Source organism: Anthonomus grandis, chromosome 2 (assembly GCF_022605725.1).
Source record: "Anthonomus grandis grandis chromosome 2, icAntGran1.3, whole genome shotgun sequence".
NCBI lineage: Eukaryota > Metazoa > Arthropoda > Insecta > Coleoptera > Curculionidae > Anthonomus > Anthonomus grandis.
This window is the reverse complement of record NC_065547.1, coordinates 30,992,474-31,007,312: the sequence shown is the minus strand read 5'-3', so window position 1 is coordinate 31,007,312 and position 14,839 is coordinate 30,992,474. Positions and strand designations below refer to the sequence as shown.

The window sequence follows — 14,839 nt, the reverse complement described above, 5'->3', positions numbered from 1 at the left end:
ATGTTTGATGATATAAACCTTTAAATTTAAACATACTAACGCATTATTCGCTTCTTTTTTTAATTTGGACTGTTATCTATTATTATGTCTTTTACTTACGTTGTGATAAGTGTGTTTGTTGTTACTTTTATTTTTTTTACAACTACATAATTTGAAAGCTCATCATTACCGTAATATATGTATCTAATATCTAAAAGATGATTAAAAAATTTCACACCCTGATATTCGGAATCACTCGATAGCAGGCAATATGTTAAAATTATAGGTTTTATTGTATAGTTGTATGCTTCAGCTCTTGCTTCCAATTTTACCAAAAACGATTTGGTGATCTTGTGGTTGAACGGAACATATTCTCCTACATCTATTATTAACGATTTTATCATTCCCTGTAAAAACACTACTTTCCTCGTTATGACAAGCCCTTGTTTTGGACCAAGTTGCAGTGTTGTATATAATAGTAATCTGTCATTATATAAAGCTTTCCATAAAAACAACATTGACCTAAGTTGAATACTTGAATGCAATTATGCTAATCATTTTGTTGATTTGGCTTGTATATTACATGGCCCCATAAAAGAATATTTTCTAAACCCACTGTATAATTCTAAGCATTTAAAACTAAATAGATCACTTAATTTTGTCGAAAGCGTGGGAACTGCGTCTGAGCGCGTGACTGGTTCTGACTCTTTTTTATAGATGAGACCGTACAGGTTGAAGCTCCCTTTCATTCAACTTCAATATCAAAATTAAAGCATTGTAGTGCATTTTTATTAAATATTCAATCTCTTCGGAATAAGGTGGATGAGCTTCAACTTCTGCTTGCTAATTTTAATTTTCCTGACATTGTTATATTAACAGAACATTGGCTTTGGCATTGATGAGTATGTACCACTGTTATTTTATTATAGACAAAACTCTCTGCATGGAGGGACTGCTGTTCTAATTAGGATACTTTTTCAAAACTTTTTCTGTACTGTTGATAAGTTTGGTGATGCCTAAGTTGAACGGCATTTTGAGTGTTCGGTGTGTTTTTGTAAATTGTTTAATATGTACCTTATTTGTATATACCGCCCGCCCTCTGGGGATATCAGTGTGTTTCTTAACAGGTTAGATTGTCTTCTGTCCCAGCTCCCTATTCACTCGCGTGTTATCTTGGCTGGAGATTTTAATATTAATTATTCAGAGGTTTCGTTACCGCAAAGAATTTCTCTTGATGGAATCTTCAAATCATTTGCACTTACCATGCATGTTAATGCACCCACTCGTATTTCGTCCTCTTCATCGACCACTATTGATTATTTCTGCAGTAATTTGGACGGTGTTACCTGTTCAGTGCACTCAATGGGTATATCGGATCACGAGGGGGTGTATGTCCAATTCCCTGGTGACTTTAAAAACAAATCTGGCCGCCGCATTGGGAGAGTGTTTAGTGGGAACAATTTGAATTTATTTTTTCAATCCATTTCGTCTGTTAACTGGAATACAATTCGGGCTGCTCCACAACCATTTTCTTCCTTTTATTATATATTACGTGATAAAATAAATATCTGCTTTCCCTTGGTTAGACTTAAATCCAAGAGACGAAAACCATGGATCACCGCGGGACTAAAAACATCTGCCCAAAATTTGCGATGCTTAGCAAAACTTCGCAAATCTATTGACAATCAATTCATCAGGTCTTATTTTCAGGATTATCGGAAAATTTATAGGCATCTGATAAAAGTCAGAAAGGAACTGTATTACAATGAGCGCTTAGATTCGTCCGGTAACAGACAGAAGGAAAGTTGGTTAATCATTAAAGAATGTAGGCAGTCTTCTCGTCGGCGGTTGGTTGAATCGGACTTGAGGCCCGATGATTTCAATGACTATTTTTCTAATATTGCTGAGAAATTACTGGAAGCAGTTCTCAGTGACGGCGATCCATTGCAGTATCTTAATCGCAATGCTATCAACCAATCATTCTTTTTCCACCCTGTAGATGCCATCGAGGTCCTTGAAACAATTCAGTGCTTGAAGAATCATAGGTCTTCGAGTTCCGATGGTATCTCTTCACGTCTGCTGTCACTTCTGCCTGCGAGCGCTTTAGGTGCTTTAGTTTAATCAATCAGTCATTTCTTCAGGGCGAGTTTCCATCCTTTTTAAACGAAGCTATGATTATCCCTCTTCATAAGGGTGGTAGCTTAGACCGACCCTCTAACTTCCGTCCCATATCAATTTTGTCTACCCTCTGAGTCCTTGCAATTCTCTCTCTAGAATTGCAAGGACTCATTTTAATATTTAAAATTAATTATATATCTGTTGATCAGATTTATTTTATTTTTTTTTATTATTCTTGTTTTATGTTAGTTCTCGCCTTTTCTTTTCTTCTTTTTTGGTTTTTTCTTTGATTATATAAAATATGCTTCTATGTACAATCAAAATCGATTCTGTATTCTGTTTTTGTCCTGTATCCTGTATAACCAAATAAATACTAGTATTATAAATTCTAGGATTAGGAAACTTTTAGCACAAGTTTGTAAACTTAACAAATAAAGTATATTTTCCATTTCTTATAAAAATAAGGCAGTCAAGTATTAAGAGAGTGTCATTATTCCTAAAACCATAAAAGTCTACGGTCATCCCTATAGTACAAGTACATTTCCGGTATGAGTCGAATAGCCTTTCTTTGTAGCCCAAAGATGCGAGAAGCCTGGGTCCTGTAACCTCATATTAATAAGGCATATGATAGAATGACATGGAAGAGGCCATAGTAGGCTGTTTTCAACATCGAGAAGCTCTCGAAAAATGCAAGGCGTTTCAGTGCTTAGTACAGTTCTTAGCTATATATGTACCCCATTTAAGCATAGTCGTTGAAGATAAACGCCCAGGAACTTAACAGAGTTGATTTCCACATTTGTGGTGTCCAGATCACGATCACACACAAGAAAAGATAATTCTTTGAGTTTTATCCTGAGTAAGCAGTACTTGATTTGCCTCAAACCAAGCCTGGTATCAGACTGCGCATACTCTAAAATCAAGAGTACATCATTGAGGGAGTCCCCTTTAGCAGAAAGGTAGTATCTGCGAATAAAGTAAAAGCTACGTCTACGTATGAGAAGGGCAAATCATTTATAAATAAAATAAAGAGTATAGGACCCAAAACTGAACTTGTGCGACTTTTTCACCTACTTCACTCTAGTGGGAAATGCTTTGCCTTATCTTGACTACCTGTGACCTATTTTCTAAGTAAGATTTTTAAAAAGAAACGGTGACAGGATTAAAATTATATATTTTAAGTTTATTGATCAAGAGCTCATAGACCACGCTTGTAATAACGCTTTGCTTAGATCACAAAAAACTACTGCACATTATTTTAATTGTACTAATGAGTCTAATACTCTGTTGACAAGATCCACAATTGCTGCTAAACTGCACAACCACTTTTCTTCAAAAAAGCAAGTGTCAAAGCAATGCATTTTTCTATTATTTTAAAGACCACCGGAAGCAACCTAATTGGTCAATAGTTGGATTCATCATTCTTGTCACCTTTCTTCAATATTTTACAAGAACCTTTCTTACGATATCAGGAAAGACTCTCTTTGAGAAGCACTAATTGATTAGATTGGTTAGTGGTACTATTAAAACTTTTTGAATTCTTTTAAAGAGATTTATACTAAAGATATCTGGGCTAAATTTATTTTTGAAACCATCCCTCACCTCGTTAAATGAAATGCCTAAAAAAGAGAATGAGTCGATACTATATATGATGTTTTCAATAGGACAAATGATCTTTTTAAGGTTATCTAAAGGGTTAGTGGTAGAATTTGGTAATTTACAAATATTTTGTGCTATGTTTGTGAAAAACTCGTTAAAAGTACCTGGCGTTAAAGCTGAGAGAAATGCGTCATTCCAATATTTCTGGTTTTATTTATATTATTTGAAATTTTTTTCGTTGAGTTATTTACATAGTACATGTATATGGCCCTATAATTTGTGGAAATTTATACATGCTTTATTGTATTTTTATACCTATTTTTGAAATATTTGTACTCATTGCTGATATTCTTCTATTTAGATGATTTGAGTGGATATTTAATGTGTTTTCAGAAAAAGCTTTAAGATATGCCTAAGGTAAGGCCTCATAAAAAATGTATATGATTTGTATTTTTAATTTAGTTGAGTAAGTTCTCTCATAAAGTTGTCTTTTATTTCCCCGAGAGATCCGATTATTAGAATGACCATGTTCATTGAGTGTCGGGTATAAGAGCTGAAATTCGAAATTCAGTTCTCAATATTTGAGGCGCTTTTCATCCTTCTTGATATAATATTGGCCACTGCTGGTGCAGAGAACTCGATGGCAAATATCTCCCTGGTACTGCAGAATAATGTCGGGACTCGCATAAGTCAGAAAGCGGAAAAGGTATAATTCCAATAGAGACGGCATCTATCATTCACTCCCACAGTTTTCCAGTATTTTCTGTGGAATGTATAAAAGGATGAGCTTATCATCCAAGGCCATATTCAAACCGCAGATGGAATTACCGAATTCGCATAGCAGTATTATGTCTACTGATATACAGCGGCTAAAGTGGGGCAAGCTGATTATTTCAGGCTGGGAAAGGCAGGCTTTACAGAAGATCTGCTTCAGCCTTTCTTATTTTCGCCTTTGGACTTCAGCAGGACTATACCCTGGTGAATTTTCGGTGGATCAAAATACCGCCGTTCTATGAGCCTCTCTGGAGGAAAATGCGGCAGCTCATGGATTTTAATGAACTACATTAACGAATCTAACTTCTCAAGACTTTCTACGACCCCTTTATTATATAGACTTTAGAATTTCGAAATCCTCTGCCTCCAAAATAATGGGGGAGGTATGATGGTGACGAGACAGCTAGCATGTCTGCAGGAATTGCGTTTGACCTAGAGACTAGATTTCCAGATCTGCCAGAGGCGTGTTTTATGCTGACTGTTGAGAACATTCTTTAAAGCCTAAATATCCTACCCCACTCTAGAAGACGCCCCAAAAAACCAAAACTCTAAGTTATTAAAGCTAAGCTTTAAGTGTGAAAATAATGCCATTATATGGTAATTAAAGAATTAAATTATGTCGTAGCGATAAAGTAACATTAGCGCTTTCAATCTTGTCATATAATGAGATTTATAATCAGAAAAATTTGCAAGACTTTAATAGCGAAAAAAAGGACTTATGGCTTCTTCTTCCTTTTCTTTCTCATCCATTTTTCTTTATTTACTCCTGCATGTAGGTCTCGTTTATGTTTATCCACGCTTTTCTGTCTTGTGCCACCTTAAATCACCTTGCTTGTTTCTTGATATCATCGAATCATCTTCTCTGTGATCTTCTTCCCAACCTTCGTTTTGTCGTCTTGGTCGCCAGTGTGTCTTGGATGATTTCTTCGTTCCTTCTATCGCTTTTTTCATTACTCTTAGCTGGTGGGCGGCTTTTTTTTGTTAGTGCTATGTTTTCCAAACTATATCTGGCTATTGGCAATATAAATGTCAAAAACTTTTCTCTTAAGATTTATTTATTTTTAAATATGCACTTTATCTTCCCGAAAGCCTTCCAAGTTAGTATATAGTGCCTATATAGAAAATTATTGCTTAAATTCTGTCACATTTGTATAAACTCCTCACTGAGATCATAACTAATAGATTGACCAACAAATTCAAGACATATCAACCAAGGGGGGTTTGCAAAGGACTTGGGGATAAGTACGATCCATAAAAATCTTAATAGAACATGAATAGAATACAACATATTGGCATTTATAGGCATTCATCTAAGCATTCTAAGCAATGGATAATGCGAGAATAGATTCTCTTTATACAGATATCTTCGCGTTCTGTAGCATTATTCACGAAAAATCTCCTATCTATTTTTACGACAAATTTCATTACAGGATAGATGTTCACAATGTGAATATAAGGGCATATTTACTATTGGCTATTATTACTATGCGGCCTATACTATTAATATATAGCCTTGTTTGAACGATTGTTTTCATACTTAATTGCAAAATGAGTTTTTAAATGAGTTACCTGAACAAAAATAATTTATCACGAAGCAGATTTCGAAAGTGTGTGCAGAATCTTGTTATGTAATAACAAGATTTTTTTCGACACAATGTGTTAACACTATTTTATCTTTTATACATACCGTCTATGTTGTTGGATTTTTTTTATATTTGTTTTATTCGTTATTCTTTTTATACTATTACTTTTAATTTATATAGTTACAGTTGCTTACTTTTATTTATACACAAATTAACTAAGCTGGAGGCGAGGAGGTGATTGACAGAACTTTGTCAAATATAAAATAAAAGGCCCACCTTTATGTCTAAATTGGTGTGTTTTCTTCAAGAAGTTATTTAAGGGTGGTTCGTTTTGAAACGAAAGCAACTAAACTAAAATGTGCTGGAGCACCAACATCTAAAAAGAACATTAGTTGTCGAAGTTGAATAGGAACTTCTTCAAGCAGTGCTGTCGAATCATTTTCAAGAAATCCACGATATTCGTCTCCAATCAACCTTCCCGGTAAAAAAATAGGCTATTCAGAAAAGTTTTCAATAACTTAAACCCATAAGTATTAAACGAAAACTGGTGTTGATGACGGCTTTCTGACTCGGCTTGTGGTTTCTCATCATCCCATATGTGATTGTTATAAAACTTGATTGTGTCCGTAGAGAAATTAGCGTCATCGGTGAAGAGAACTTTTCGCAAAAAAGGTGAACATCTAGCCTTATGCGTTCTTGTATCCAACGATACAATACCACTCTTTTTGGAAAATTGTCAGGCAAACTGTAAAATGGCTAATGTGTAACGTCTGAGCAATCATTCTAATGTTTTATAGTTCCTCGGTTTCATTGAGCACCTATTCTTCCAATTAAGAAGTAACTGTTTGGGGATATCCGTTTTCAGAGGGAAGTTTTTTAAAGCTGTTGGTTCTCCTAAGATGATTGTGCAAGCGAGTAAACATAGAGTAATGAGGAATACCTAACGTTCAGCTTAAATACGCATGGCTTCTCGTATTTTGCCGTTAGCTAGTCCATAAACAATGCGTATATCGCCTATTTCATTTGTGTAATTATATATTTCTATGATTCTAACATTTATGAAAACTTGGAATGATTTCACTGATGCCAATGTCAATGATGAAAACAATGCTTATAAAATGTAAAAAGTAATGGTAAACAAAGACTTTTTTGGGCAAGAGAAACATATGATAAAAAGATAGAGTTCATGAAGGTACTAATGTTTTAAATGAAAAATATTTAATTTCTTATTCATAGCAGATAGGCATGTACTCGAATTTTTTACCGGAAAAACTTAAAAAAAAACCCGAACATTGAGTTAAAAGTTATTTAGTTACGTAATCAAGTAATATTTGATTAATATAATGAGATTTAGGCGCTATGGCTATTCACAATAATGGTTTTCATTTTTTTATGCGAAAACCAGGCATCGGGCGAAAAATTATTTAGGGACCAGATATGCTCTCAAAAAAAAATTTAATTATTTTTTATTACAAGAAAAACCGGAGGCGTACCCTTTTCTTTTAAAAACCTATTGGGTTCAAAGCCCGTATAAACGCCAATGGTGAATATAAAAATTTGTTTAGGAAAATACTAAGCATCCATCTTAGAAACTGCGTACCAATTTTCAAAAAAATATTTACAGAGGTACCAATTTTATCGAAAAAAAATATTTTTTTTTGTTTCAACTTTATCACCCTCTAGTGGAAAATTTAATGCGTTTAGGGCATATTATTTGATGAACTTTTCTGCTTAATTTCGTGCTAGAAACACGTTGCTAAATTTTATATATATATTAATATTTTGTCGCAATATGTATATTAATATTGCGACAAAATATTCATATATATAATATACCGGGTGACACAGAAAAGAGGGAACACTTAATAACTTTTTTACTTTTCAAGATAAACATATAAAATTTGGTATATCGATAGAATAGTCATAAGAGCATCTTTTGAGATATTCTACTATTTTCCATCACTTCCGGTTTAACAGTAAATGAAACTAACTTTCTTATTTTAAAATGGGACACTTGGTATATTATTACGTATTTCGATAGAAAATAATATTCTAAAAACAATGGTACTCTATTTGCTACTTTTTTTTTATATTCATAGAAAAAATCATTTTTTAAATTTTAAAATAGAGTGCCATGAATGCGTTGAAAGTTTTAATTTTTAATCAATTAATCACGGAAAAATAGTTTTCATTGCACTTTATGACTTAAATCTTTTACACGCCTATTTAAAATGTCTAAAGAATTAATTTTGGCATTTACATTATTTTTTTAAATAGCACATTTGGGAACAACCACTTTTGAAATGCGGTTTCTTCCTCCCAATAATTTGATATTATTTTGCAAATTGGCTGATAAATAAACCCATAAGAAGAATAAAAATAATTCATAAAAATGAACGAACAGGAAACATTGTAATGACACGCCTGCGTATTTTTTTCAAATTACATAACACATCGTATTTTGTCAAACGTCATATTACTATTTGAGAATAAAAGAACAAATTTTTCAATATAATTTTTTTCTCGATATCTTAATACTACATATTTAAGTTATCATTTACCTAACAACATAGGTATAGACAAACGGTAAACAAACAGAAAAATATGAGGTTTATAAATTATTTTAATACAAAACTTTTTACATGTATTGTTCGAAACGACCACCTTCTTGTCGAATGAAAGTACCTAATGCGTGGGAATACAGCGTATGGCATATCAATTTTTTCTTCATTGGTAAACATTTGAAATATTATCAAATTTATTTAAATAACAAATAATGATTGCGCTTAACAAGATGTCAGGTATTATGTCATTTATAAAATAAATAAAGAACACGTCAAAACACAGCCTATTCAAGGCTATCAACCGGTTTAACAAATAATCATATCAAATTATTGGGAAAAAGAAACCGCATTTCAAAAGTGGTTGTTCCCAATAATGTGCTATTTAAAAAAATAAAGTAAATGCTGAAATTAATGGTTTAAGTTATTTTGTGTTCCCTTTTTTCTGTGTCACCCGATATACAGGGTGAGTTTTTTAAAGTGTTACAATGCGATATGTCAAAAACGGCTGCAAATTTTTTTTTGACATTTTGGTGACATTTCAAGCATACCGGGGGGCACTTTTTGTGATATTTTTGACATTTGTCCCTTCACCCCCCTAAGAGGGGGGAGGGTCACTTTCTTATTTTAAATGGAATGACGTGTTTTTTATTCTTAAATACGAATCTACATAAAATATGAAGTCTGTTTACAAAAAATTTTTAAAATTGCTCTGCTGGTTACGGAATTATGATCAAAAATGTTTTGATTAAATTTAAAAATAATTCAAATATTCTACTACAATAAAAACAAATTATTTCCGACTTTTTAACTATTTATCGTCTATGTATTATGCCTAAGGAGCTGTTCGAAGTGACCGCCTTCGACTTCCAAACACTTTCTTATCCTTTCTTGACATGAGTTTCGTACCCGCTGTAACATTGCTGGTGTCACTAATGAACAAGCAAAACGAATCCTGTTCTTCATGTCCTCTGGAGTTGTAGGTGCACTAGCCATTACTTTGTCTTTTATAAATCCCCATAAAAAAAAGTCAAGGGGGGTCAAATCTGACGAACGAGCAGGCCAGTTGACAGGACCACCTCGACCAATCCATCTTAGGATTTAAATTTTGGTTTTGTAGACGAGGTAACTGATTTCTTAAAAAATCTGTGTAGACCTGTCCATTTAAATGACCTTGGAAAAAATGCGGACCAATAACTCTATTCTCGAAAATACCACACTATACGTTCACAGACCAGGGATGTTGATTTGGTACAGTTCTCATCCAGTGAGGATTATTTGCTGCCTAGTAATGCATGTTGTGCCTGTTTACCTTTAAGAAAAACAAACAACCAAAACTTGAATATGTTCTAATTTAAATAAGTTAAATCTTACCTGCCCGCAATTATTAAAAGAAGCCTCATCAGAAAAAATAACGTTTCTCAAAAAATGGTTATTTTCAGGCATTTTTGTTGAAATCCAAGTGCAAAAATTAATGCGATTCTCAAAATCATGTCCGTAAAGCTCTTGATGAAGTGTAATGTGGTAAGGATGAAACTTGTACCGGTGCAGAATTGTTATAATTGATGATTGACTAATTCCAGCATCTAAAGCAAGCCGCCTGGTACTTATTTGAGGATCAATAGCTACTGCTCCTAATACAGCAACTGCCTTATTTTCATCTGTTTGCGTTTTAATCCGATTTCGTCGTTTACTTTTTAGACTACCAGTCATACGACTTCTGGTCTCCAGTCTCTTAAAGGCCATATGAGATTTTGGAATATCCGGAAACCGCTCGGCCCACACTACTGCAGCCTCCCTATAATTTTTTCTGCACTCCCCCAAAATTAACAACATATCTACTTCTACACTGAAATTCGCTTCCTTTTCCTTGTTAATAACACGTCAAAATTTTTATGTGACACTGCTTGTTATGTTGCCATGGAAATCCTACTGTTACTAGGATTTTCATTTCCATCCATACTAGTAAAATAAACAGTAGGATTGCCATGGCAACCGGCTGTTATTATGGTAAAATATTCGGATTATTTTTAAATTTAATCAAAACATTTTTGATCATAATTCCGTAACCAGCAGAGCAATTTTAAATTTTTTTTGTAAACAGACTTCAAATTTTATGTAGATTCGTATTTAAGAATAAAAAACACGTCATTCCATTTAAAATAAGGAAGTGACCCTCCCTCCCTCTTAGGGGGGTGAAGGGACAAATGTCAAAAATATCACAAAAAGTGCCCCCCGGTATACTAGAAATGTCACCAAAATGTCAAAAAAAATTTGCAGCCGTTTTTGACATATCGCATTGTAACACTTTAAAAAACTCACCCTGTATATCTCATCAAACAGTGGAGATAACAAGAAGGCTAACTTATGGGTTTAGTATGGTCAAATTCAGAAATGAATAAAATACTAAAAACAAACTAATTATAACGCCAAATATCAATGGTAAAATTATAGCTTATTTTCTGTCATATAGTGACGAATTTAGCTTAAATTATTGCTAAGCAATAACATTTATTTTAAATGTGAATAAAGGATTAAATATTGCCATTACTTGTGTTGAAAAATAGATCCAAATGGCCAAAAAAGAACCAAATAATACCTTTAATATGGTCAAGGTATTATTTGGTCTTTTTGGTTCATCAAATACAAACTTTTCCAGAAGATAAGTCAATTTATCGCTGTTTTTTTTTGGTACATGTGTAATTTTTGAGAGAATACTTCATATTTGGCTAAAATACATTTTGAGCCATAATTATTACTTATAATACCTATAATAATACCTCAAAATAATCCTTGATTCTAAATATTTGAGTCATAATTAAAATTGATGAAGAATCCTCGTGTTACTTGAACTTTTTTATTATAAATGATTAATGATTTTTATCTTTTACCTTACTTAATTTGAACCGTGACTTATGACGATAATACGGACCACCCTGTGTACGTATATAAAAGAAAATATAACTCTATTTACCTGTAAATCCATAATTTATTGTAAAATAAAATGAATCACAACCGAGATTTTCACTAAGAAAGTACGAGTACACAATACAGTCCGGCACAGGTGTAATAACGAAAGTGAAATGATTAAAACTGATGCGTCGTCCGCATATCGATGAAAGTGTTCTTCGGCATGTCGATCAAGAAACTTTCTTCTTCTTCTTCTTCTTTCTTCCACCGTTTCTGTTGTTGTTACTGCGAGCAGCAGCTTTTACTATACTTATGTGTATATGTACAAATACTTTTTCGGACACATGGTTTGCACATTGTTCCACTTATTCGGTTATGATTATGCTTTTCAATGGAATTTTTTAGGTACGGCAATGGTAGATTTATTGTGAATGAAGAGAATGCGCTATAATTTTTTTTTTAAATATTTTGGGGCTTGGTAGCGGTTTTAAGATGCTTTCGTTGTGATTAATGACATCTGGTATTTCGGACTTTGTATGTTTTTTGTGGTTGAATAAGTGGAGATTTTGTTGTAATTTTGTGGAAATCGTTTTTGTTTTTGGGTCGCAGTTTTTAGGTATTTGGGATTTTTTTTCAATTGTTAGGAAGAATGTAGCTGAAAAACAAAACCATGCTTATTTTGATTTTTAAGTTTTTTTATATACCGGGTGGTGAGTCGCCGAGCAGAACATAGGAAATCCCATGTAAATTTTAAGGGGGTCAATTATTGGCTTCCTTGTACGTTTTACAGAAAAAATTTAAGATAACTTTTTGAAGAGACCAATCTGGCAAACCCTTGTGCAAAGTTTCAAAAAATTTTAATAAGCGAATCTTGAATTATTTAATTAAATGTAATTGCAAAATTAACAAATTTTCGGTTCAGGTAAAACCAGACACCAGCCACCAGCAAACAATTTGTTATAAGGCTTTGTCAAATCCGACGTACAGCCGAATACAAGAAGTGTTTTTTTTCGTTTTATCAATCTCACAACCATACATTCAAAGTAAGACACGTTAACATTACTTTTTTGTCTAAACTTATATTTAATATAATGATGAAGTTAAACCAATAAAACTTATTATTATCGATTATTAAAAAAATAATTTTAACATACTTAGAATTTAATTAAACCAATAGCAGTATCTGAAATATTTTCAATTTATTTTCCCATCAAGCCTATCTGGTTCATTTCAACCATTAAACCTATTGTTAGTAAATTCGAGTTCAAAGACATTGCAATAAATAATTGTAAATGTTTAACTCAGAAGATCGAAAATAGATCCGAAAAAAGAGAGAACAGAACTCTTAATATTTTACTAAGTGTGGAAAAGTAAATAAAAATAAAATAAAATAAAATACTATAACTTTTTTAAAAATAAAAGAGAATTACATAAAAACATCAATTAATCAAATGTTCAAACAACCCCCCATTAACAGCTAAACAATATCCTAACCGATCATAAAACAATATCCACCGATCGTTTTGTAACTGGTTTAGATTCTCAAATTTTACACTTTTATAAATGACACTTTTTAAATGACCCCACAAAAAGAAGTCATTTGACTTCGTGAGTCTGGTGAAAGATCAGGTGACCTGGCTGGCCAAAGTATCCGGTACCGTGGACCAATAATATTGCCGTTAAAAGCATTTTCCAAGCACTCTCTAACCATACGGGCATTATGGGCCGGGCAACCATCCATTTGGTGCCAAATCATTTGATCTTCCTGAACAACTTCTTCCAAGGCGGGTCCAATTTGATTTTGAAATATGTCCAAATAGGTTTCAGCTGTTATGTTATAGTCCATAAAAAAGGGTCCAATGATATGGTGTCCGATAATGAATACATTTGTTTTTTTGGGGATATTGTATCCGAGTATGAACAAAGCGATTTTTTGTGACATTTTCTTGTCTCCAATACCGGCAATTCTGAACATTTGGTTCATTGTTGAGGGTCAATGTACATTCATCGGGAAAACAAATATTTCTTAAAAAAATCCTATCATTATTTGCTCTTTCCATTATTTCAAAAGAAAATGCCATTCTTCGTTCTTCATCTCCTTCCTGCAGCTAATTATGGCTATTTTTTCGTCGATTGAATAATTCATACTTGTTTTCAAATATCGACTGTTACTGATTTATTGACACTTTTTATCACGTCAGTGACAATATTCATTTTACTGGTGCCCGTTTGGTTTTACCTGAACCGAAAATTTGCTAATTTTGCAATTACATTTAATTGAATAATTCAAGATTCGCTTATTATAATTTTTTGAAACTTCGCACGTTCGCTTCGTTTGCCAGATTGGTCTCTTCAAAAAGTTATCTTAAATTTTTTCTATAAAACGTACAGGAAAGCCAATAATTGACCCCCTGAAAATTTACATGGATTTTTCTATGTTCCGCTCGGCGACGCACCACCCGGTATACAATCATCAATCTATAATATGTAATAATCATCAATCTATAATAATAATAATAATAATAATAATAATAAAATAAAAACGTCCTTAATATAAGTATGTTTCAGAAAGATTCTGGAAAATGCAAACTTAATGCTTATTGAGATCGTACTATTACTATGCTGATCAAACTGTAAGTAGTAGGCAGGCCTGACTTAGTTTTAGTGGATAAGCAACATAAGATAACGTCTCTTATCCAAGTGGCTACTTCCAATAGTAACAATTTAGTTCAAAAGCACGCAGAAAAAATTTCCAAAGTACCGCGACCTAGAAGTACGGCTACAGAGGGAATGGCTAATGAATACTGTTAGATACTATATTACTGAATAATATAAGTGTATATATACTGAATACTGAAGTATATATTACTGAATACTTATAGAACGATATCAATTATAATGTCAACTACGGGCGTCATACCAAAGAACCTGGAAAGAGGCATTGAAGAACTAGGTCTCAATCAACGTATGTACTACTACTGGTTCCGGCTTATAGCACAGCTACAGAAAGCGGTGCTATTAAATACAGCCCGAATTGTAAGGAAATGTCTGGGAACCAACACTATTGATCGTCCCCACGGGCCCCATAACCTGGTAAGGTCACAGAGCTCATTCCTTATATAATGCTTGAGTATCTGGCTTATCTTGAGTATAATAAAATTACACTGTTCCAACAAATACTGCCATTAGCATTTTCCCTATTAAAGAACACATCGAGGAGTTCTGTGCCTCAGAACTCCTCAGATTAATAACAACTAGTGAATACAACCTCAATACTGAATGGCTGGATGGTCTCAAACATATAATCAAATGGCATTT

At 33.2% G+C, this 14,839-nt stretch overlaps 1 protein-coding gene across 2 annotated transcripts in view; it reads right to left on the bottom strand.

Moving 5' to 3' along the window:
- The window catches only part of LOC126733510 (uncharacterized), a 39,190-nt gene extending 27,396 nt beyond the window's left edge, over positions 1–11,794 (bottom strand). The window contains exon 1 of one of the 2 annotated variants that reach the window (XM_050436830.1): positions 11,586–11,794. In XM_050436830.1, coding sequence (XP_050292787.1) covers positions 11,586–11,597 — 12 coding nt within the window. In that variant the 5' untranslated portion in view covers positions 11,598–11,794. The remainder of the gene's footprint in view (positions 1–11,585) is intronic. The other variant, XM_050436829.1, reaches the window with a different exon arrangement.
- Between the last annotated feature and the right edge of the window lie 3,045 nt (positions 11,795–14,839).